The sequence below is a fragment of the Muntiacus reevesi genome, chromosome 1 (assembly GCF_963930625.1).
Source record: "Muntiacus reevesi chromosome 1, mMunRee1.1, whole genome shotgun sequence".
In the NCBI taxonomy this organism is placed as follows: domain Eukaryota; kingdom Metazoa; phylum Chordata; class Mammalia; order Artiodactyla; family Cervidae; genus Muntiacus; species Muntiacus reevesi.
The window spans coordinates 258,134,436-258,160,480 of record NC_089249.1 but is presented as its reverse complement, the minus strand read 5'-3'; the positions used below and the strand labels follow the sequence as shown (position 1 = coordinate 258,160,480).

The window sequence follows — 26,045 nt, the reverse complement described above, 5'->3', positions numbered from 1 at the left end:
GTAGATCAGAAGAGTTTACTTACTTACAAGAGCTAGTAGAAGCTCTCTAAGTGGCACTTAAAAATAAAAAAGAGGATGAGTTGGGAAGGAAGCCAAATTCTTCCTAAGGTCAAGCAAAGATGTATAAACCTATACATTTTCATTTTCACATTTTGTAGAATGAGCCATTCTTCCCTTACCTGCCTTCTGCCTAAGTCTTGGTAAGAGTAGTTGAAACAAAATTAATTTTTGTTTTAATTCAATTAGATAAACATTTGACTCCCACTAGATGTCAGGCACTATGGCAGGCATCTAAACATGAATGTGTTTGTATATACCTTCCTAAAGCTCACTGTCTAACCCTTGAGTCATTATTTAAAATAAATAACTGTAATATAGCAAGATATATGCTGAAACAGAGTAAAGTTCTGTGTTGATCTAGAGAACTATTAAGTCTGCCTGAACTGGAGCTAAACGTGGTTTTGAAAAAGTTTTCCAAGAAAACAATCAGAGGAACAATACTCTAGAAAGTGGAAAAAATATAAGCAAAAGCATGGAAGCATCAGAATTAGCTGTGCAGAGGTGTTCAGCAAAATATGAATCGAAAGTAGAGGAGGGAGGCAGGCAGGAATTCCTGGAAATGAAATGGGAAGATAAACTCTAGCATCTTGAGAAGGGCCTTGTGTGCCATGTAAAGAACTTGAGTGTTTATTCACTAGGCTTGTAGGAGCTGTCAGACATCTTTAAGAAGGGCAGTGACCAGAGTTCAAACTATAGGGTAGATTTAGTCTTTGTTAAGCACCTATGATATAGTTGTATACAAAAGCCCTACCCTCAAAAACTTACACTGTGGTGAATGAGAAAGAGAAAAGGCAATTCAAATTTAGAAAGAAATGGCTATATTAAATGGGTAGTGTGTGTTTTTAGAACAAATCGGAAGGCCACCAAACTCAATCTTGGGAGAGCCATTGTCAGAAAAATACTGTCAAAACAGTAAGTAAATCCAGGTCGGCATCTAAAGATGTTTAGGCAAAGGAAGCAGGGAGAGATGAAAAGAATATTCCAGGAAGAGGAAAAAAAGAAATTATGAAGACCCAGACAAGAAAGCAGAGACCAAATAATTCCATTAAACTGGAGCTTAATTGTTAGCTAAAGAGAGAATGACTGGCAGTGAGGCTCCAAAGGAACTTGAGGGGCCTTGTAGGTTAGTTAATAGTTTGAGCTTATCTTAAAGGCAATAATAAGCTATTGAAGGGTTTTAAGCTGGAAGGAGGCCTGTTCCTATTTGCATTTTTTGGAAAAATCACTCCAGTTATAGGATGTAGCGAGGATTATAGAGGGATAGTTTTGAAATAGGGAGACCATTTAGGGGGGCTGTTACAGTAATCCACATGAGATTTGATGATAGGGACCACAAAATGGGTAAATTTGAGGTGGGACCTCCAATTAAAGATATCCCATAGACCAGTGAGCATAAAGGTTTAAAGGCTAAGACAGTGATCTAGACTACAGGTAAAAATTGCAGGATTGTCATCATATCAGGGACCTGAATCCACAGGTGTACATTGACTGTTCAAGGGAGAAAGTACAGAATGAGAGAGTAAAGGGATGTATACTTGAACTCTCAAAACACTAACACTCAAAAGAAGAGTGAAGGCAGCAGAACCCATAGAGAGGCTATTGCAGGGGGTCAGCTGGATGGCTGCGCAGTAGCTCAAGAAAGAGGGTCTGTGGACCTATTAATACTTAAGAGCAATGGCAGCAGGACTGGAGAGGAAGAAGCAATGCATAGTTATGTTCACTAGGCATTAGCTGATTAAGCAAGTTGGACTGGGAGAAATCAAAGATGATTCTGAGGTTCCTACTTTAGGCCCTTGGAAAACTTTCATGTCTTTATCTAGTTAGGAAAGATAGGAGGTAGAAAAAGTTTTAGATACGCTTAAGCATGATAAACATCATCCCTTTTTATGCAGGGAGACCATTCCAGCTAATCCTTTAAATATTCATTTTCCTTATTCAGTAGGCTTAAGTTATGTTCAGTCTCCCTAGAAATGCCTCTCTGAAATACTGGAAAACTCAAGTCATCAAACCTTTTTTAAAAAGCAGCAGTATGTTATCTTTGGTACATATCATGATGGGCTCGGGGTCCTCAGATGTTTCCTAAATATCAGTATCACTTTCCTGTCCTTCAGCATGATTCTGGCCACAATGCCTGTTGTTAATGGAGAGTAGCTGCCTTCTGTAAGTATACATATCATCAAGACAATGATAATTCAAGTCCACATACCAGTTTTTAATCCAGTTCCATAGAGATAGTGACATCCGAGAATTTACGCAGAGAATGAAAATAGTTTTGAATCCCCATTCTTAGTGAGAAAGTGCAAAGCTTATTTGGGGACAGTTGGAATGGGACTAGACCAGGAAAGGATTAGGCCTAATAGAATTTAATGAATAAATGGAAGTAAAGAAAGGCGACACTTTATGCATTAAATTAATGCATAAAACTTCACCATCTTCAACAATTTTCAGCTCCACTCAATATGTGATTATACCATAAGAAGTACTTTTGTGACCCCATGGACTGTAGTCTGCCAGATTCCTCTGTCCATGGGATTTCCCAGGCAAGAATACTGCTGTGGATTGCCATTTTCTTCTCCAAGGGATCTTCCCGACTGAGAGATCCAACCCGCGTCTCCTGCTTGGCAGGCAAATTCTTTACCACAGAGCCACCTGGGAAGCTCCCCTTTTCCATTATAACTATAGACAAATACATTATCAAATGGAATTATTACAAACTCTAAATCTGTGAATTCATAACAACTGCATGAAGAATCAATTCACTTCATTTGCTCAGTCATGTCCAACTCTTTGCAAACCCATGGACTGCAGCACACCAGGCTTCCCTGTCCATCATCAACTCCTGGAGATTACTCAAAACTCATGTCCATTGAGTTGGTGATGCCATCCAACCATCTCATCCTCTGTTGTCCCCTTCTCCTCCCACCTTCAGGGTCTTTTCAATGAGTCAGTTCTTTGCTCAGGTAGCCAAAGTATTGAAGTTTCAGCTTCAGCATCAGTTCTTCCAATGAATATTCAGGACTGATTGCCTTTAGGATTGACTGGTTGGTTCCCTTTGCAGTCCAATGGACTCTCAAGAGTCTTCTCCAACACCACAGTTCAAAAGCATCAATTCTTCGGTGCTCAGCTTTCTTTATAGTCCAACTCTCACATCCATACATGACCACTGGAAAAACCATAGCCTTGACTAGATGGACCTTTGTTGGCAAAGCAATGTCTCTGTTTTTATACATGCCTTTTAATATGTCTAGGTTGTTCATAGCTTTTCTTCCAAGGAGCAAGCGTCTTTTAAATTTCATGGCTACTACAGTCACCATCTGCAGTGATTTTGGAGCCCAAGAATAGCAGTTAATTCAGACTCCAAAATAAATATGGTTAATTCCCTATACATTTAATAAGTCCAACCTGGAAGACAGTCTCTATAGATTAGCATCTGTTAGTGACAGATATCAACATGGTTCAGACTTAAGCCCTCATAAACCCTTAAACCATCACTTTTTATTGAAATGGAAGGCTTGTATTGTTGAGTATGAGCTCAATTAAGTGAAATCAAGGGGTATAGCTGAACATACAAACAAAGGTGTTGGTTTAGTAAAATGAAGCCTTTTATCAAAGGAGTAATTTGTATAAGAAATACTATAAATTCTCAGAGTGACCTACCACGGAACTGGTGAATAACTTTAGAATAACTTTCTTAAGTTGAGGAATCTTGTTGCTAGGGTCAGAGGGAAGTAGTAAAAGTGGACATTTGGCACTTTTGGTGGAAGAAAATACAGTATTGTGGCATGATGCGAGTACACGTAACAGGCCCTTTGAAGTAAATCTGTACTGTGGCTCTCCTGTCCCAGTGCTAGAGTATTATTCACAAGTTTCATTGTATGCTGAGAAATTTGAATCATGGATTAAAAGCTTCAGTCTGCTATATATTCATTCTCATAGGATTCATACCAAAAATCAAGCAAAATTTGATTCTGTAGTTTTATCAAATAGGCAGCATTAATCCTTGAACCAATTAGATTTTCTTCACATTTGCGTATAAAAAAATAGTTTAGTTAAATGCATTTATAAACAAAGTTCTCATTCATGTTTTTTTTTTAAATAGATGGTTAACTCTCACCTTAAAAAGTTTTATAATTTTCTAGATTAGACAAAAAGAAATCTTCTCTTGTGAATTTATTATAACTTATACTTTATTTAACTTATTTGTACTTCTTTAAATTCATTTGTTTATAAACTTATTATTATAACTTACTTAAACTTATTTATTATGTTACACTAATTAAAGCATTTCTGATTTCAACCAAAAAAAAAAAATCTGAGGGGAGTGAAAAATACTTTTTTTTCTCCTTTCTGCCCTTACAAGAAAGCTTTTAAGAAAACCACATCTTGTTTGCATCACTTTAAGTATATCTATAACTTTTACATAAAAATACCTATTTAATAGGTTTAATATAAAACATATTTAATAGGTTTAATGTAGGTATCTTTGAGTGTACAACTAATGTGGGATATACTTGTAAATATCTAATTCTGAATTCTGTGTCGCCTTTTGTTCATATTTACCATGCACCATATTGTGTTTTGATTTTTATCTTGATCCATTTGCTATCTTCTTAGTCACTGAATCTGTAGTCTTTACTGAAAACTGTTGATAACTAGTAGTATATTGATGATGGATTGTAAATATAAGGCTTTGTTTGACATGAATAAGATTATATATGCTTGTTTAAGATAAAGTATACCAAGTAATTTAGTTTCAGACTGTGGTGGCCATCCATATTTTAAAATCCAAATTGATCAAAACTCTGATATGGTGGAAAATGTGTTGCAGCACACTTTGTAAGTCACAATCTGTTTACAGGCAGAGCGTCAGCAATGGTAAAGCGGCTTTGCCATCTAGTGGTGGTTTGCCAGTGTCTCTACTTGTTTGGGTATATTTTCCAAAGGTTCTATTTTTAGCAAGACTGCACAGTCACAAGCTGACCTAATGCTTTGACATAATAATAACGTAATAAGAAGTACAAAAAAAATAGAAATAAATCTCCCCTTTTCTCCATGGTACTGTTTACTGGCTAGAAAAAGTTCAATATAAGTGACATTTATAAAGCACCAAAGACAAAAACAAAACTCAGGGTAATGATGATATTCTTAATATTTTAAAGAATAAGTCAAAAAGGAGAAAAATAGTTATTTAATCTAACACTGCAACTGAAAAGGACAAACAGGAAGAAATGTTTTTACAACTTTAAATGTTTCTGGAGGTATATATTTATTTGACTTATTTCTGGACATCGAAAATGAACATTGCTCAGTTGTTTCCAACTTTTTGCAACCCCATGGGCTGTACAGTCCATGGAATTCTCCAGACCAGGATACTGGAGTGGGTAACCTTTTTTTTCTCCAGGGAATCTTCCCAGCCTAGGGATCAAACCCATGTCTCCCGCATTGCAGGCAGATTCTTTACCAGCTGAGCCACAAAGGAAGCCCAAGATTACTGGAGTGGGTGGCCTATCTGTTCTCCAGGGGATATTCCCGACCCAGGAATCGAACCAGGGTCTCCTGCATTGCAGACGGATTCTTTACCAACTGAGCTATCAGGGAACCTTCATAACTAAGCATACTCCTTTGCTCCTCCTATTCAGACTTTCACAATACAACTGTCTTATTATCAGAGGACTTGTTTTACCCTATTATTTAACATATAGTTAGTGTCTGTTTAATTATATGTGTAAGTAAGGCATAGTTCCCTTCTATTATTTATCTTGCAATTGTCTTCTCTCCCAGTGGTTTGCCTTACCTCTAATCCCTCCTAATTATGTGTTTCAGACGTTAGTCTTAGGAAGTACTCTAAACCAAGAGAAACTCTTTCTTTTCTTCTCTCCAGAAGTTGTGTATATCATCTTTGACCTCGGGTAACAAACCAGAAGATTAGGAGGTGTATCATTTCTTAATTTGAATGATTACTCAATATCACAAGTTGAATTGACTTACTGAACTATAACTTTTAACATTATCAGTATATTTAATATATAGTCTAAAATTCAGTCAATAAATATAGTATTTCTCAGAATTAAATACACCAGGATTTGGAGAGTAGAGGTGGGAAAGATTGTTTATTTACCAAAGTTCAAGAAATAAAGCTGAAGTTTCATTTTCTTAGAAATGTAATTTTGAATCTTTAAAGAACAAGGATTCTAAATACCAAGAACAGAATAAATCTTTCTCTAGTAATAAAGATAAAAGCAGCCTAAAAAAGATAAAGGTTCCTGACAGCTGCTGGCTTTGATAATGCTTTCCTACAGTTGTAGTAATAGTTTTTCTGGCCTCAACTCTTAGAACAAATTAAAACTGCTCAGCATGTTAAGTTTTAAGAAAAAATCAGTTTCAAACTAAAGATCCTACATTTTGACTAGATGGACAACAAGCAAAGAGGGGAGTACCAGGGGTTCAGAGTCTTTACTTGGGTTTTTCAGTTAGAACAGAATGAAATACTTTCTTGTTAGAAACCTTACTTTTACTTTTTTGTTTATTTACCAAAATGAGTTATTTATGAAAAAGTTAACCTGGCTATCCTAGACCAATATCTTACTACTGAAAATTCTTCCCAGAATACATCCATTTTTATTATAGGTCCCTGGGAAACAAAAAATGTATAGCAAATATCCAAAGACAATTTATAACAGAATCTTAGTGTTTTGTTTAATGTTTGTTATAGAAACAAAAATAAAAATGGTCACCATTCTTTGGGGAATTAAAGATAAAGAAATGAATTATTAAATATAAAGTGAAAGTCATTCAGTCATGTCCAACTCTTTGCAACCCCATGGAATTCTCTAGGCCAGAATACTAGAGTCGGTAGCCTTTCCCTTCTCAGGGGATCATGCCAACCCAGGGATTAAACCCCAGTTTCCTGCATTGCAGGAGGGTTCTTTACCAGCTGAGCCACAAGGGAAGCCCATCAAATATAAATCAAATATTAAATATATTGCAAGTTCTCTATATAGGTGGGATAGATTTGGCCTAAGTATAGAGTACCTTCAGCTTTTTAAAAAAATAGCATATCAGACTTCCCTGGCAGTCCAGTGGTTAAGACTCCATGCTTCCACTGTAGGGGGCATGGATTCCATTCCAGGTGAGGAACTAACATGCTGCACTGTGTGGCAAAAAAAAAAACACAAAACCATAAAAAGCTAAAATAATCTATCACTAGATGATATTGCTCTGAAATAATTTGTCTTCTGTCTATATCAGAAGTCAACAAATGCTTTCTGTAAAATGCCAAATAGTAAATATTTAAGGATTTGAAGGCCTGAAGTGACACCAGTCAACTCTGTTGTAGTGTAAAGGCAGTCATAGACACCGTGTAGACAAAGAGCGTGGCTATAGCGAAGGACAGGGAAGCCTGGTGCGCTGCAGTCCGTGGGGTAGCACAGAGCCATCCGTGACTTAGTGACTCAGCAACAGCAGTTGCAATCAAACCTTCCTTACAAAATCAAGTCGTGGACCACATTTAGCCTGTCAGCTAGAATTTGCCCATTCCTATTCTTTATGAATATGATCACCAGGAAACAGCCTGTAAGAAATCTAAAGGGTTAGGACTAAGAACAGTGTTATTCCAAGCATGTTCTGTGTAACACTGGCAGAGTCCTGGGGGGCCACCTGCCTCCTAGTATATCAGAATTTTTGGTGGTGGGGCCATGGTGCTGGAAATCCTTTGGGTTTTGTTCTTTTTTTTTTTTTTTTTTTTTTAATTTTTAACAAGTGAGTCTTACAAGCTAAAATTTGAGAACCACTGGCTAAGATAGTTGATGACATTCAGCATCAAATACTGACTGCCCCCCCTTACCCATGCTAGAGTTACTGCAGTAATAAACAAGCTAAATAGAAACCCTTGTTCACACTCAACTTAGAGTCCACTGTGGGAGACAGTCAGTAAATAAGATAAATATTTTAAAATGTAAGACATGTTAGATTGTGAGAAAGACGAGAGAGAAAAATGAATCAGAAAAGGAGAACTGACAATGTAGAGGAAGTTCTGGATGAATTGTCCACAGAAGGTCAACAAGAAGATGCTATTTGAGTGAAGACCTGAAGGAAGTCAGGGAGCAAGAATCTGGTGTTTGAAGAAAGTGTTGTAGACTGAGGGAGCAGCAAGTGTAAAGCCCTGAGTTCAGCACATGACTGGCTTTATCCAGGGACAACTAGAATGCCTGAGTAACTATAGCGGAGTGTCGGTGGGGAGAGCAGTTAGTTACATAAAGTCGTAGGCAGCAGAAAGCCACATCAAGTAGAATTTTGAAGGTCATTTGGGGATTTGCTGAGTGGAGGGTTTTAGCAGGGTCTTCCTGGCTGTGATGCTGAGATTTGTCTACTGGAGGGAATGGTGGAAACAGAGAGGCCATTTTGGATATCACTACAAAATTTTAACAAAAGGTTATTATGGCTCAAAGGTGGTAACCACGGTGAGAAGTGATTGGATTTTAGATGTATTTTGGAGTTAGAGCCAACAGATCTTGGCGACGGTCTGGATGTGTATTGTGAGAGGAAAAGACAAATGAAGGGTGACTGCAAGGTTCTTGACCTGTTCAGCTGGAAGAGCAGAGCTGGCATTTACTCATGTAAATAAAACTGCAGGAGTAAGTATGAGAGGAATATCAGAAGCTTAAGTCTAAACTTGTTAAGATTAAGGTGACTATTAGATATTCAAGAGATGTCGAGTAGAGAGCCAAAGTATCAGATCTGGAGTTTTATGCCTGAGGCTTGGGCTTGAGACATTTGGGAGTTGTTAGCATATGGATAATATTGAAAGCTGTGAGCCTGGATGACATCACCAGGGTAATGAGTAGAGAGAGACAAGAAACATCCCAAGACTCTGATATGAAGAAGGCAAGAAGATGAGGAGTAACCAGGAAGAAAAACGGGAAGGAGGCGCACATGAGTTAGGAAGAAAATCAGGCGCTGTGGGAGCCTAGAAGCCAAGAAGAAAAATGTTTCAGGGAAATAAGGAATGATCAGCTGTGTCAAATGCTTCCGATGGTTCAAATTAGTTGAGGGCTCACACATGATGGTTGGACCTAATGAGGTGGTCACTGGAGACCATGATAAGGCTGGTTTCAATGGAGTGATGGGGGTGACAGTCGCATAGAAGTGGAGTCAGTATGTAGCACAAAGAGAGAAATTGGAGGCAACGAGTGTGTCAAACTCTTTCAAAGAGTTTTGCTCTAAAGAGAAAGTGAGAGATGAAGCAGTAACTGGAGGGAGAATTGGGGGAGGTCAAAGAAATGCTGCTGTGAATGAGTGTTGGCTATGATAAACTGTCCATCCCTGCCGAGGGACAAAGAAAACAGCTCTGCTGGCACCTGTGAGCAGAGAGTATTGGCTGTTGCCAGGTACCATCTATTATACCCAACTATCAGGTATAATCTTGAGTTTAAAGACACAGTGCTAGGGAATAGAGTAATCGGATATTCTTTGTACACAGTAGGATGCTTATCAAGAAAGTAAAATAGAATTACTTACTAAGATACCTTCAACTGTGACTGCTGCCGGTTCCCTGTCATTTCTATATTCTATAAATAATCTGACATTACAAATAACTTTGACATCAGTAATATTTTCCCCACTCAAATTTGTCTTCTGTTTCATTCTGTACATTTATTCTGTATCTGTTTAAGACACATGGTTCAAAATGCATCTGTTAAATTGAAGATGAAGTCACTTCACTTTGTTCAGTTTGAATTCTCTCATCTTGCTTATTTTCATACTGTTTGGCATTAGTCAAATTAGTAAGCTCTAGTTTCAAAACAGACATTTTTGAGCATTAATAATTTCTATAAAAATCTGTTCAGTAGAAAAGAGTATTGTATATAGTTTGGACATAAGTAATTTTAAATAGACTTCGTGTTTGCAGGTAAGTAACCAAGCAAATATGAAGCATAACATTTATTTCTAAAGAAAGTAAACATATATATATATATATATATATATATATATATATATGTAATAATCTGCCACTTGTATCAGACACCAAGCCCATAGGCAGGTTTCTATAACAAATTTTATCAACTGCTTGTGATTTGAAAAGACTACTGCTTAATCAGTAGAAACTTCCCTAGCATATCAAGATATCAGAAGGATAAGAGCAATGTAGCTCTTTTTTTTTTTTTTTTTAAACCTAATGGTATGTTTAGGTAAATTAAAGTGTCTGTCTTTAACACTGTCATCTGGAACAAGTTTAGATGGAAGCGTGAATATAAAATAAGGAAAATGCTGGGGAAGAGCATTTTGCATCCTTCAATGAAAAATTAAGAGTAATTTTTAAAACTTATTGTTTTTGCTTCTTTTCTGAGTCAGCCTGATACCTTACCCTAAATTATAACTCTTACATATTTATTTGCATACCCATAGTGATTTTTTTAAACTATACTAATAATATGGGTTGATCTGTCCTTGTGACTTGAGTCAGTGGTAGGAGGCAGCACAGAGCCAAATTCAGCTTATATAGGACGCCAGCTACTTGTCCCACAGACACCAATAAAAAGTGTCTTTGTGTATTTATGAATATAAATTTATCTAAAACAGTTTATTAATGTTTTTATAGATTGTATTCAAACTTCTATTAGTTGATTAGACCAGAAGGCAGCTTGGAGGAAGCTTGGTCATTCACAATCGACGAGTCCATTGCCACAAACCAGTATCTGATATATGGTAATGAAGGCTTGAGAAACTGTCTCATCTTTTTGAAAAGGCCCATAATAGAAGTGAGCAATTTGGATGCTTAGACTAAATCCATATCCAAAGAATCAACCTGCTTATAACTCTGTGCTGAATTGGATTAACCTTGCCCAAAAAAACATCTTACTTGACAGTTATTTTATATGCATTATTTTAAGTGTTGTTGATGATAGAATATCTAGGATGTATGGAAAATAAACTACATATTTATGCTTATTAGCAGAATATGCCAGCAGAAGCATGTCATTTTGTGAGCTAAATTAGTTTAATACTAGTTGGAATTAAAATGTGTTAATCAAGAGTGTCTTATCCACTGGGGTGTCAGTAATGTCTGATGGAGATTTTCATGAAAAACAGAAAAGGAACTGAACAAATTAAGATATATGAATTGTAAAGTAACTTTGACGAAATTCAGTTGATGTATAATTTATGCTTCATTACTTTTCTACAGAAAACTCATGAAGCATCTCATGGAATTATAAAAATAAAAATGTGAACAGTTTTACTATATGTACGATGGCAGAAACAAATGTACAAGTCACAAGACTGATGTTTTTCAAAATAATATTCTCAATATTATTTATTATTGATAGCATATGCTTTCAACTCTTATCACAACTAAGGAAAAATATTTACTTCTCAGTGAAATTTCAAATAGCAAAATAGAGATTAGAACTCTATATAGGAAAATCATATAAAGAGAATTGAACTAAAAAAAATGGACACAGAATGAATATAAAAGGTAATGCTTAATTTTTAAGACAGTGTTGATACTTGGGATGAAAATCTCATAGTGAACATATTTTTATTACCTTTATAGGACTATAAATAATTATAACCTTCCATATTTATCAATTTAAAAAATTATGTTCAAGAGAAGTTTTTCTGTTGAGATTCTAGAATAATTTTTATGTCACAGAATTTTATATTGTTTCTGTGCGTCTGCCTAAAATAGTACATAAAACATATCAGAAGATTAGTCTGTCTCAAGTCATATCTGCACAGGACCAAGTGAGGTAGATATTTGATCTTTATGTAATTAATATAGTTACTGAGGATAACCCATATTTTCCTATCACTTTGTACCTTACTTTTTTGCCTAAATATTGCTGAAAGCAAATTACTTTTTAGCAAAACCATTTTTCTTACACATTTTTGCACTAAAAATGGTTATGTGCTAAAGACAATATGATGTTAAGAAAGGAGAATGTTTAATACTTTTACACAGTGCCCAGCCTCTTCTTAATGCAAAGAAAATATGTAAGCTAAAGCATTGTTTCTAAGACCTGAGGCTTATAGCTCTTTGTATATATATAAGTCTAAAAAGAATAGTCTCATGTGTACATGCAGCACTAATAGACAAATACCCCCCAAAATGCCCCACTATATGAAATTGGTGGCATTTCACATAGCTGGCCTCTGCTTCAGAGAAAAAAATTAGTAAGTTATCATACCTTTTTTTCCTCCAAATCATACACAGATTAACCTGACATCCTTCTGTACCAAAAAGTGGTTACTAAATACTGGCACTCTGTAAAACTGTTTAAGAATCACTATTTTCAACCCTGAAACCCCAGAAACAGAGAAACCTAAAAAGCAGGAGGAGAGAGTATAAGACCTTCTTAGTCATCTTAGAAAGTGAAGTCGCTCAGTCGTGTCCGACTCTTTGCGACTCCATGGACTGTAGACTACCAGGCTCCTCTGTCCGTGGGATTTTCCAGCCAAGGGTACTGGAGTGGGTTGCCATTCCCCTCTCCAGAGGATCTTCCCGACCCAGGGATTGAACCCGGGTCTCCCGCATTATAGACAGACGCTTTTACCGTCTGAGCCACCAGGGAAGTCATCTTAATCATAAATTATCGTATATGTTGTTAATGTGGATATTGTCATTATAACTAGATATGGTCTTGGGGTTTCCAGCACTTTGTTCCTTACCTACTTTTATTAGGTCCTCTAAAAGATATGATTTATCTTACATGAACAAGCTGAATTTTCCCCTCTATACATATAAGCATTTTCTCATTAGACAACCAAATATATTGTGCCAATACTGTTCCTTACCCTTTGCAATATCAATTGATGCTACTTATTTTTAACAAGGCACATAAATTGGCCAGATGAGATTTTATACAAGAGAACCAAACTTTATTACACCTTTCGCTGGTCTTTACAGTCTTTCATCAATGTTGTTCACTCAGTCAGTGAGCCAGCTATGGAAACAACCAAGTATTTATTGAATGTGATTCTGCAAATTCTCTCTGATAATGCGCTAACTGCTTCCTTCTCTTCTTCCTGAACCTCATTATAAGTTATCACATTATAATGAACAGTTTCATTATAATGATAGTATTCTTCTACTAATACCATATCCACGTACCACCATTCCTAACCCTTCTTCTATTCTCTTCCTGTATGTGACTTAAATAAATGAAGACAACATATATTATCAAAGAAAGTAAAAGTCACTCAGTCATGTCAAACTCTTTGTGTTCTCCAGGCCGGAACACTGGAGGGGGTAGCCTACCCCTTCTCCAGGGGAATCTTCCTGACCCAGGAATCGAACTGGGGTCTCCTGAATTGCAGGCAGATGCTTTACCAACTGAGCTATCCGGGAAGCCCTATATTATCAAAACTCTACCAAAAATGTTCAAGAAAAGAGAGCGCTTACTAGATTTATTTTATATTTCTGTTGTTGAATTTCATCTGTTGAATCAAGAACACATGCTAATTACTACTTTATGTGCAAATTAACTTGATTACTTGAAATACCATTGTCCTTTCAGCTTTTCAAAGTTGAATGGGAGCAAAGATAAAGAATTCTACATTAAATGCATGGTTGCAAGGTTGCTGAGGGGCCTAGGAGGAAGTACCTTGTCAGGCAGTTTATTTATGGCCAGTTGGTCATAAGAATGTAGTATGTGTACCTGCCTTTATTCTACAATACAAAGGTATTACTGTAGTAGGATGTTATATAGCGCTGAGAAAACTAAAGTGGCAGTTAAGAAATTTGGCCTTTGGTTTGCTTTTACATAAAATGAGGAGGTTGACCTAGTTAAGTCTAAAAAATTTTTGCTGTGAAATGTGTCAAAAAGGTGTATTGAAATAAAATTCTTTAAATCAGATTTTATCATAATCATACAATTAGAGAACTTATAAAACTTCACTTGGATAGTTTCATGAAGTCATTTTAAATGTGTATTTATTTTTTAGATTATTTCCTAAGTTCATATTTTCTTAAACTTTGTAATTGTGTATATCTCTGTCATTTAAAAATATTATTTTTTCACAAATAGAAGCAAATTGTGCAGTTTTATCCTCAAAAAAGTTCAGTATTTTACATTGTAGAACATACCTCTGACATAAATTTTCAGAGTTGTAAAGTATCCTAAATGTTAGATTTGTTTATACTAAAGAACTTAGTAGTAGTCTCTTCATCATTGATTTGTTCTAAATTGTGCTCCTAAAATAAAATGTAGTATATAGAGAATGCTTAAGTATTTTAAAGAAATATTTTAAAGATGGTATTTTAAAGAAACTTTTAGTTTTTTTCAGTGATTTTTAAATTTTCTTTAGTATCAATTTGCTCTTAAAGATCAAGAGTTTCAAAAGCCATGTTGAAATATTTAAAATAAGGTGCTTTGTACACTGCTACATCGATTTTAAGGATTCTTAGAAGTACCAGTTTGATTTCATAGATTGATTACCTTGACATTAAGGTACTTGCTCTGATCTGGTTTTGTGCTCTTTCCTCTGAAGTGGGTTCCCTTCATATCAAGGCACATATTACCCTGCAGTGTGCTCAGTCCTCTATGAGAACAGTGTGAAAACATGCTCAGAAAATGGAGAAAGGAGCCTATGGACCTTCCTTAAAGAGGGGGTGACACTTAAACCAGCCTCTGGAGGGTTAGTAGAAGTTTACTTGGCAGAGAAAGAGAGAACAGAGTTATCTCAAGAAATATTCTGCTGTTGATTATTAATCTTATTTATGCTTTCTAGAAACTATTTAAATGTTAGAAGATATTAGTAAGGTTAACATTTGAGCAGTGTGTCATTTAAGATGTACAATTTGATCATATATATATATATATGTGTGTGTATATATATATGAAAAGAAGTTAGGGCTTAAAGTGGTTCTCACCACCTATAATTTCAGGATGGGTAAATTATTTGTAAAATGATTCCATGAGGGCAGAGTGGGTTCCAGGATTTTCAGAGAAGGAAAGATGAGAAAGAGCCAGTTCCTTCTAAATCTTAGAGAATTGAGATAAAGCACTAATGGCTTATGAAGATCAAATAAGAGGGAGACTACGACTTTCTACTAGCAGAAATGGAAAAGCATAAAGGAAAATCTCTTTTTAGGAAAGCAGAAGTTTAATATTTCATGAATAATTCTTGATATAATGGAAAATAATAATCCTTTAAGATGGAATGACATTCATTCTGAAATAAATTATGATTCTAAGTGGTGTGATCTTTTCTCTAAAAGACTACTTGGAGGAAATGAGCTGGACACTTGGTTTATATTTCTATTAAGTTTTTTTTTTTTCTCCTTTCATTTAGTCATCAAATAATTTATTGATTTTTCTGGCTTTGTATATATTTTTATTGCTTCCACTTTGGCTTATCCCATTCATTCTAAGTAAATGGCTAAAACATGTAGAAATAAGAATTTATACCTGTAAATGCTTTCCATATGTCAGGGTACTAACTGTGCTACTCAGTTTATCTTATGTATTATAAAGAACCTTAGGAAACCCTAATTTGGAAAGCCTTTTTAAAAGCATAGCCTTGAGTTTCAGTCATTCATAGCACTGCATGTTCTATCAAGTAGGGATGATGTAATATGACTTCTGAGGGAAGGCACCAGATTGAAATATTATTTTCTTTTGGTTTTCATTGATATCTGCCATTTGGTGAAGAGAACATTCTATTTCTTCCTGATTAGTGGACTGTAGAAAATAGTTTTTCCAGAAAATTGTTTCTCCTGTTAATTATAGGACTGTGAACTTTGAAAAATCCTAAGCAGAAGGCAATGATCTTTATCTGGTTTTTTCACTGATATGTCCAGCCACTGAGAACAGTGGCTTTGTGGGTGTTTAGTAAACATTTGGTGAATGAACAAATCTCTAGCATACCTTTTAATCAATAAGCATAGCTTTTTTATTCTGTTGACCTTTGATCTGAACAAAGAGCATCATTGTTGGAGTATATTTTTTTCTTCAACTAGGTTTTTGTTTTTCCTGGAAAGCATAGGAATAAACTTCTCTAGCTCCTTGATACAGATAGTTTGTGCCTTAGGAACATACACTGATATCCCCCCCAGTCCCATCCCCATGCTTCAAATATTTATATCTGTAGTACACTAACCTTTACACTTAGGGGTAATGCTGGAAATAATTAACACAGAATCATGGGACTTTTTAAATTATTATTTCCCAAGAGACTTTTGAGATCATCTAGTCTAACTCTCATTTTAGATTGAGAAAGCTAAAGCCCTGAAAGCCCTGAAAGGTTTTTAATTTAGGGTCCCTCTGCTAATTAGTGGACATACAAAAACTAGAATCCTGGTCCGTTTGACTCTCAGTCAAATGTTTTTTCTGCACGTATTATAACTGTTTAGCCCATTTTTTCAGGGGAAGGCTTTTTCCATTTAAAATATTGATTCATCCTCCTGACATCTTCAGGCAAATGTTTTGATGTCCCAACTATGAAAAAGAATTCCCCAAATATAAAAGTTAGCACACTCTCGTAGCTAAGGGCTCCTTTGAGGAATCTGTTCTTTCCAGGTTATCAAGAGAGAGTACTGACAGGTCTGTCAATAGACGTAGAGGCTTCCCAGGTGGTGCTAATGTTAAAGAACCCACCTGCCAGCGCAGGAGATGTAAGAGATGCGCGTTCAGTCCCTGGGTCGGGAAGATCCCTTGGCAGAGGGCGTGGCTGCCTGCTCCAGTGTTCTTGCCTGGAGAATCCCATGGAGAGGGGAGCCTGGCGGGCTGCGGTCCATAGGGTCACAGAGAGACAGACACGACAGAGCAGCTTAGCACACACACATACTATCAGTAGGTAATCTCTTATCTTAGCATTTTACCATGAAATAATTTAAACTTGTTTTACTATCGTGAATTATATTTGAAAGCAAATTGACTTCTGAATAGTGAAATACAAATATAGTAGAATGTTCTGCTTCTAATACTAAACTCTAGGTTCTGTTATTGTGTCTGCACGTCAATAAGCAGTTTGAGGACCTCAGTGGTTAACTGGATAACTTAAGAATCAATCTGAATACTAAGGGCTACAGTGCTGATTTTGTATTAAAATGCTTTACCCAAAGAAAAATCCTTTACCCATTCTTTATATTTCTATTTTAAGGAAAAGTAGTAGATTGTTATCTGAATTAACTAGCTTTTTGTTATTTTTTGCTTTAATTGTATAGGGTTTCAATTTTGTTTTTTTTACCATCCCCAGCCCCCCCCGCCAAAAAGTGAGCTTCTTGGCGGAGGGCGTTCAAGGGGAAGTAAATTTAAGGGAGACTCTCTCTCCGTCTTACTCCAGAGGGGCCTTGGGCTCACAGCCACATGCATTGCCTGTCTCAGGAGTGTCTCCACGGAGCCTCATGTTCAGATAGGAGCGTGCAACAGTCCTGTTAAAACACACTCACTCACAATGCCACTGATTAGAGAAAATTCTCTCTTTTTAAATAGTCCATTTATATTAATACTGTAACGCTATTTTACGTTCAGAAGAACATACAATCTCAAATTCTCTGACCCAAATAAGGTGCATTTCAATGTCTACCAGGATTTAGTAGCGTTTTAACAATTTCTACCTTGTATTCCACTTTGAAGTGATTTTATTATAGACAGGAATTATTAGTAACCTATTTTTATTTCTCCATGTCTCAAACACTAAATTGATATTGTATTTTGGCTTAGTAGCTGTGTCATAAAACATCACTTTGTGAAAGAAAGCCAACCATTCCAAAATCAGTGACACTACACTTAATTATTAAATTGCTTAAATAAGTCCAGGACAGTTTCATAAATGAAATTAGGTGATCAAGAAAGTAGCAGAGGGAGTGTGAACACTGAGATGAACTTCTGGTTGACAGTATAGTTAACTAATTAATCCAATTTAGAGCAGCACTTCAGAATTGGTAAAGGAGAATCAACTTTGATTAACTGTGTAAAAACGAAACATTTTTTAAATGTTTAAACTGGAAAATCCATTTAAGTTTTATCAGCTGAAGTTGACACTAGTACCTGAATAATCCATTGTTTCTGTCTATTTAAAATGATCTCCTAAGACTATGTTAACATATGAGAACACAGCAAGCAAAAAGCCAAATTGCTGAATTCTAAAGTTCTTACTGATGTGTCCACATCTCCAAAAGAGAAAGTCTATATCACATAATTTTTCTATACCATATAATTTTTCAGATGCTTTTTAAATAACCCTAGAAAATATGTGTAGCCATGAACTGCAGGTCTAATTTCTAAAAATATTTGTAGAAAGAATTATAAAAATGGAATTTAGAATTATGTGAACTACTATATAGAATTGGCTTGTACAAGTCTTCAGTGAATTCATTCTTAATATTTTAATTAATATTCAACCCTTCGGAGTTGATAATTTGCTTACATTACATGTAATTATGTATTGTAGTATAATCAAACAGTTACATTTGTAAAAATGGAATTTTGAACAATTTTTTAAATTTGTGCTCAAATCTAAGTGTCAAAAATATTCTTCCACTCAACATCGAACAATCATCAAAATGATACTTTTAGCATATTTTTCAGATCGTTTTGGGACTGTCAGAGTCAGCACAGTTTAGCAGCCTCTGAGTCAGCTAACAAAATAATCAACTTGTATTTTAATATAAGGACATTTTTCTGTTAATAAAAGTACACACCTCATAATATATACACACTACTATTCATAAAATAAGCAACAAGGACTTGCTGTATAGAGCAGGGACTATATTCAATATCTTATGATAGCCTGTAATAAAAAAGAATCTAAATAAGTATATATGTATGTTTGCACATATATATATATGTGTTATCATTGAATCACTTTACATCTGAAACTAATGCCACATTATAAATTAACTATACTTTGATTAAAAACTGTTTTGTTTAAAATGTACATATCTCATAGTCTGCTAGGCTCAAAATATGCAAAGAAATTTCAACTTTAAAGTTTATAATCAATTTTGAATTACAGCAAACTCTTAATGAAAGAAGGCTGAAGGTTTTCTAACTACAAATGGTAAAGAAATGTCTTTACCATTTTAAACAGAACAACAAAAGAAAAGATGAAGAAATTTGGCAACTTTAAAATTATTAGAGGAAAACAAAAACCAAATTGGGTAATTTGGTCCAAAGAATATACTCAGAATCCAACTTGTATAATGATGTAGCCAGTAATCCTCTTCCTGAAGTCGTTACTAAAATTCAGTTGCCTAAATTTCTTAATCTTACCTTTTGCCAATTATATAGCCTTATCTTAATCATAATTCACATTTTAAAAAAGTTTGGCTGTTTTTCCAGATATTTTACAACTAAAAAAAATAGGACGGTAATTTTTCTCCAAAGCACTTATTCTACTGAAATTAGCCACAGAAGTAAATTTATGTTTTGTGTAATTCTAAAGTTCTTCAAAGCAGTTTATTTTCAGATCTGTATTTTACATTTTTTTTGTTTTGTTTATTTATTTGTTTTACTTCAATAGCCTTTTATGTCACCTCGATACCCTGGAGGTCCAAGGCCCCCATTGAGGATACCTAACCAGGTAAGATTTTATGTGTACTACTGAAGTTTGATATTTTGGTGTTTTTGTTTTGTTTTTTCCAAAGAGTCAACAAAGATCTTGACAATGTCACATATATTTCTTTCTTATAAAAATGCTAAATTACCCTTCATTTCATTTTATGGTACTTCTAGTGATGTATAATCTACATCAACGGTCGGCCCATAGTTTGGTTGACTTTTTGTAAATAAAATTGTACTGGAACGCTGCCACATTCATTCATTAATGCATTGTCTGTGGCTTCTTTTAACACTGCAATAGGAGATTTGAGTCACAATGGAAACCGTAGGTGACCGGAAGCCCTAAAATATTTATTATCTAGATATTTACAGGAAAAAGTTTGCTGACCCTTGGAGTCTACCATATACTTTGATCCTAACCTTCAAAATATGTATGATTTTGGTAAATGCAGATTACACTGTAAAGAATGGCAGTGAAATTTTCTATGAACATACTTAAGTTTATTTTTATAGTTACAATAACATGGCTGTAACATATCAATTTTGCTCAATTATAGTCATGTATCTGGCATATAATTAGCTTCTTCTAGACGGGTTAGATCAGTAGTTAACAGTAGATTGTCCATCTATTTTTACCTACAAGAGCTCTGAGATTTCATAGATTTTTGTCCTCAAATAGTTTATCAATAACAAATATTTATTTGCTAAAGAGAATAAAACACAGTTTTTACTTGCAGGTATGTTATAGTTTTAAGTTTAGACTAGAGACAGCGTGCGTGTGTGTGTGTGTGTGTCTAAAACAAGAGTAAATTAAGTGCTTAACTGTTTGGAATATTTATGTTAAGATAATTGTTTTGTCACTTTTAATTGTCTTTATCATCATTTACCCAGATCTGAAGTAAAGCCTGTTATCACAACAAATTTTTTCTTTTGTAAAAAATTTCTGCTTGCTTCCTGACCAAAAAATGAAAAGAAAATTGTGTTTTCTTTGATAGCACATTTGATAAAAATGGAGCTTTCCTTCCCCTCTCCTCTTACTGAAATTAGTGTCCTTGGTGTCCTAACACACAACTGGGTGTGCCAGCACCCACATTCATCCCCAGGGGAGACCTTTAAGCAGGCAGCAATGCTGGATCATCCCATTGCTACAGTGCTGAAGTCCTCACGTTAGCAGCTGGAGGAATTTTCTCCTTCAGACCGAATCTGCATTCAGTACACAGGGCCAGGGGAACATGGCAAGTACACAGATGCCAAGCGTTTCAACATAAGGGGAGTTTTATCTTCTCTGTGGGTGAACCTGTGTATGTTGACAGTCAGATCTGCTTATAGGTGCCTGAGTCTTTTAAATTTCCTTTTTAAGGACAAAAAGTTGTATCTTTCACTGCAGTTTTCATGGTGTTTCAGACATCCCATCCATAGGTATATCCATAGATATAAGAGGTGTGTAAGCCTGGCGTGCTGTAGTTCATGGGGTCGCAAAATCAGACATGGCCTAGCCACTAAACAGCAAGAATCTACATTAGGGAAATGTGAATTTCCCTATGTATGTGAGAATTTTTCTGACTCCATTATTCCATATGATTTATGAAAATACCTTGGAATTACTGTAATTGCATCCATTTGACACTGTTGAAATGCCTGCTACATATAAGATACTAAGTTAAGTTCCACATCCAAAGAAACTGACAAAATGAAAGACTTTTGGAAAGAGGAGTGGATTGGCAGTAGAAATGTGGAATTCTAAGTCTAGGTCGTTTGAAATATTTTTGAAGAACTAATATATAATGCCTTTTGGATTTTTAAAAGAAGCAATTAAAAAGTTAATGGTAATAAAGAGTTACGATACGGGTTCTTTTTTTGTCAATAATTTTGAACAGTCTTTACCTAAGTATATTTTAAAACAGTTGTACTCTTCTGAGTGGCCCTTTTTGTCCTCCTCCTCATGTATAGTTAAGCTTTATTAATCCAAACATCTTTCAAATTTATAATAATTTACATTTCTACTATTGTTTTTAAAGAACTTTGAGCAAACTGTTAAATTTTTCCTAAAACAACATTTACACTGTTAACTAATAGCACATTTTCAAACAACAAAACAGTTCTTCAATTTCATTATGTAGTCATTACAGTAGAATTGGCAGTGCTATTTTTGGTGATTAATTGGAATGATGTCTATTAAAACAAATGTTAAATTTTTAAATTTAGTCTATTTAAAATGATAAAAACTTTATTTTATTGGTAGATTGTATCTAAGAAAATAAAAAGTAAACTATTAATTTCTTCAGTGGTGTTGACTAGTTATTTGAATATGCAAAAGATTTGCCTTTAATAAAGAGCTTCTCCAGAATTTACACTTGATTATTTCTGAGGCGGTTTTCATGATTCTGGACTAAATACATAATGGCTTATACTGTTTATATATTTGTAGGACTGAGTATTTGGAACATGGTATAATATCACTATGCCCCAAAATGCAGGAAGGGGTAATATTGTCTAAAATGATGAAAGGAAAAGTAAAATTACAAAAATCTGCAAGGTTACAAAGAATAAATACCTATGGGAAACACATGAAATAGAAATTACACCAGAATTGCTTCAACTGGTCAGAATAGGTTGGTGGTGTTGAAGCATCCATAACCTGGAGGTCTTTATCCTTCTCATAGATAAAATGTTTAATCTGAAAAATTCAGTGTTCATTCAACACTGCTAAGGAAACCAAGACAGCCAGAAGTACAGAGACTGTTACTGAGTGGCACCAAGAATAAGTTATTGATTTATTGACACTATAAAATTAGAATTTCTCACCATTCCTGAAACTCTGTTAGGTATACTGGCTCACAAGTGTATATTATTGTTGACTTTCTGTTTGTTGTTATTAAGCATCATCATCACTAGTGTTATTTTCTGTCAAAGTGAAGATCTTTTATAAAGCAAAGAATGTGTCCCAAAATTTGTGACTAGTGAAGTCTCAGTGGAATACATTTGACATGTTGACAAATATGAGAATATAATCTTAACCCACAAAATGTATGAATTTATTTTTCCTGATATTATGGGTTTAAAGAATCTAGTGATCATACCCTTTTGATGCATAAAACCATCATCTGGTTATCCTGGGACTGATAAAAATGTTTTTAAAAAGTAAAGATTTGACTAGCCAAAAGACCAACACTGGTGACTAAAGAGTTAAATGTGGGTAAAGAGTCATTTTGCAAGACAACTTGACCTTGATCAAGATTTCTATAGGATTAGTGATAATAGCAGAAAGACTTGTCAATTGTTCTAATATTTCAAAAGAAACAAAAAAATAAACTTTTGAAGAAAATTATTTCCAGTGATAAAATATGGTATTACCAATGAAATTTAGAATCAGAGTATTAAACTAGAATCATTTCAAGACTTAAAAAAGGGAGAAGTTCAAGCTCACAATTGAAAATAATGTTGTTTAATCACACGTTTTCACCCCTCCTAATTTACTTCTTTATAACTTTTGATAGTATTGACCACTTCTTGAAGCTCCCCTCGTGCACTCTGAAATAAATAATCCCAGTCCACTTGCTGATTTTTTTAGCTATTCAGTTTTTCCCTTTCTTATCTCATTGGTATTTTAAGAAAATTATCTTTGACCTTTTTTCTTCTCAATTCTTGAAATCTAGTCCATTCTTATGACTTTGTCACTGATGATTCCTAAAATTGTCCAGTGAAAAATTTCTTTTATTCCTTTGATAAGTATTTATTACTCTGAATTAACAGGCACAAATAGCATCAAATCTCTGAACTTAACAGTTTATTGGGGATACAGAGCAGATGACAAACCATGAGGATATTTAAAATTGAGGTGTAAGGATCTGTAAAAGTACATAAGAAGCCCTTACTTCCCCTGCATGCTAAGATATTCAGGGAGGCAGGGAGGAGTCATATAAAAGTGGTAGATAATGGTATTAAAGATAATTAAGATAATGAAAGTCAGGCATCTCACTGTTGGAGAAAATATTGACTGGCACATATAAAAGGAGGAAGAAGGCTAAATATAATCCTTTTAGTTCCAAGTTTTGGTTTGGAATTAGACATGTTGGATTGGCATTGGAGAGTGTGAGTTTGTGGTACGTGTATGTACCATACACACACAGATACAGAATTAGTCATAAATGTATGTACTTACATGTATATGTCTGCAGTTACACACATAGATTTTTCAAGTGCAGCATTTACTGAGAGAGACAAAAGGCAGGGTACTCAACTAACAAGGAATACTTTGAGAACACAGATCTTGGTGTCTAAATGCTGTCCTCCACTAGAAGGAATCGGGGCCCTTTGGAAAAAGGTCTGATTCCAGAGGTAGACCAGAAAAAGTATGAAATGAACCTGGAACATCTTATACCAGTAAAGAAATGCTCAAAATGTGATTAAAATGTGTCAAAAGGACGGAAGAACCAGCTTGAATAACCTCCCACTGGTCAGATCTTGCATAATTTGAATATTAAAATGAATCATGACAGTAATAGATTATAGCCCATTGATTAGAATAGGGATCTAAAAGTATCAATCAGTGAATCAATCAATAAGAAGGGAAAGCTGTTCTTTACAGTTAAATGCCAACTAGCAATCATAGAAAGAATGATATACATGAAATATTTCCATTTGGCAACTTGTCATAGTGCTTAGAAGTTGTCAGTAAAGATTAATGGACTGATAAACTAATGAGGAATGGGACACTGACATTCTTGGAATAGCTCTAGTATTAAAAGTAATCCAATGCATAGGGGAAAAATAATGATCTAATGTTACAGACACCTGGCAGACACCAACACAATGAGATCTTAAAGGTTAACATCAACAGTAGTGGCATGCATCAACCTCATGTACCCTCCAGTGTGATACATTGTGAAGACAACTAAATGCATTGACAACTAAATGCACTATGTGTTCCATGAGATCTTTATCCCAAAAAGTAAAAAAGAAACATTGTTGAGACAAGTGACACAATTTAAATTAAGTCTGTGTGTTTGGGATGGTAGTGTTTTTTTAATGGATTTCCTGACTTGAAAAGTTGTGCTGTGGTTATGTAGGAGAATATCATTGCTGAGGAACAGTACTGTAGTACTTAGAGGTGAGGAAGCATTATGGTCTACAGCTTGCTTTCAAATGACAGATGTGGTAAAATATGGACTGTTGGGAAATCAGTGTCAGGGTGTATGGGGATCCTTTGTAATAGTTGTGCAATTTTACTGTAAATTTGAGATATTCCTACTTTAAAGCATATAAAAGGAGAACTTATGCCAAACTGGGATTACATGGAAGAATTTTGTTAGGAAATGATCCCTAAACCAAGATGTAAAATATGTCAGAATAAGCACTTAAGAGCCTGTGACGTTCTTGAGAGAGAGTTTAGTTTTAGTTTGAGTTTTGTTTTGCTTTTAATGGTTGGTATTTAGATATCATTGACTGAGTACATGAATTGGAAAAAAAAAAAACAAAAACTGAAAGAGGTTTGGAAAAACAAAGTTAGAATATCAGTGTGTCAGTGGCAAGAAATTAGCCTGGAAAGGTAAGCAGGAAATAGACCATTTAGTCAGAAATCAATAAATAGACATAGGGTGTGCTTGTAAACAAACAAACAAAAATCAGAGGGTTACAAAATTACTGCATCCCAATATAACAGTTAAGGAAATAGTTCTGATCTCGATATAGAAATTCTTTAATAGCACATTTTCTTTGAAATATTTAAAATTTTAAACCAAATATTTGTTTTTAAGTTTAAATTAGTGAACATTCATAGAAATTCTTGCCAGTTGTCAGGATTATGTGTATATATGTATATATACATTTTTCATAAGGTCAGTATACTTAAGTCATTTATAGCTTGATCCAGGTCTAAGTGCTGCTCAGATGACTATTTGAAACTTACAATTCAGCATGTAACCAGTATTACGCCACTGTGTAAAATAAACCATATTTGTTAATCTTCACCTTCCTTCAGTTCTAGTTCTAGTTCTTTTTCCACTCAGCAAATTGTTTAAACTTAATTGGAGTATTCTTTTTCTAAATAGTTTCTTAGGGAAATATGACTATTCAAAATAATATCAATTGGCCCCTTGACATTTTAGTTCTGCTTCTATTATAATCCCCAGTGAGTAAAATAATCTGTAGAAATAATTTATTTAAGAAGAAAAATTATTTTTGTATCCTTAATAAATCAATTTTGGGGAAGGGCATTAAACTTCTCAGGGATAAATAGGACACTTTTTGCCTAGATTTTGTTCCCAACAATAGCTCTTTTGTTTGCCACAAAATTGGGCAAAGTGGAATCATTTTAAAACTAAGAAATTATACTGAGTGTACAGACCTCATAAAATTCACAAAATGTAAAATAGAAGTCTTATGAGGACATTTGTGATGGAGGTACTAGGTACTCATAGGTGTGAACTGTGCTTGAGGTTGCCATTTTTATGCCAAGACCTGGCACCAACCAACGGCCAGAAA

At 34.8% G+C, this 26,045-nt stretch overlaps 1 protein-coding gene across 2 annotated transcripts in view; it reads left to right on the top strand.

The window, feature by feature from the left end:
* SSBP2 (single stranded DNA binding protein 2) overlaps positions 1–26,045 on the top strand; it is a 294,033-nt gene that overhangs the window by 206,040 nt on the left and 61,948 nt on the right. For both annotated transcript variants that reach the window (XM_065919078.1, XM_065919077.1), the window contains one exon: positions 19,525–19,584. In XM_065919078.1, the coding sequence (XP_065775150.1) occupies positions 19,525–19,584 (60 nt within the window). The remainder of the gene's footprint in view (positions 1–19,524; positions 19,585–26,045) is intronic.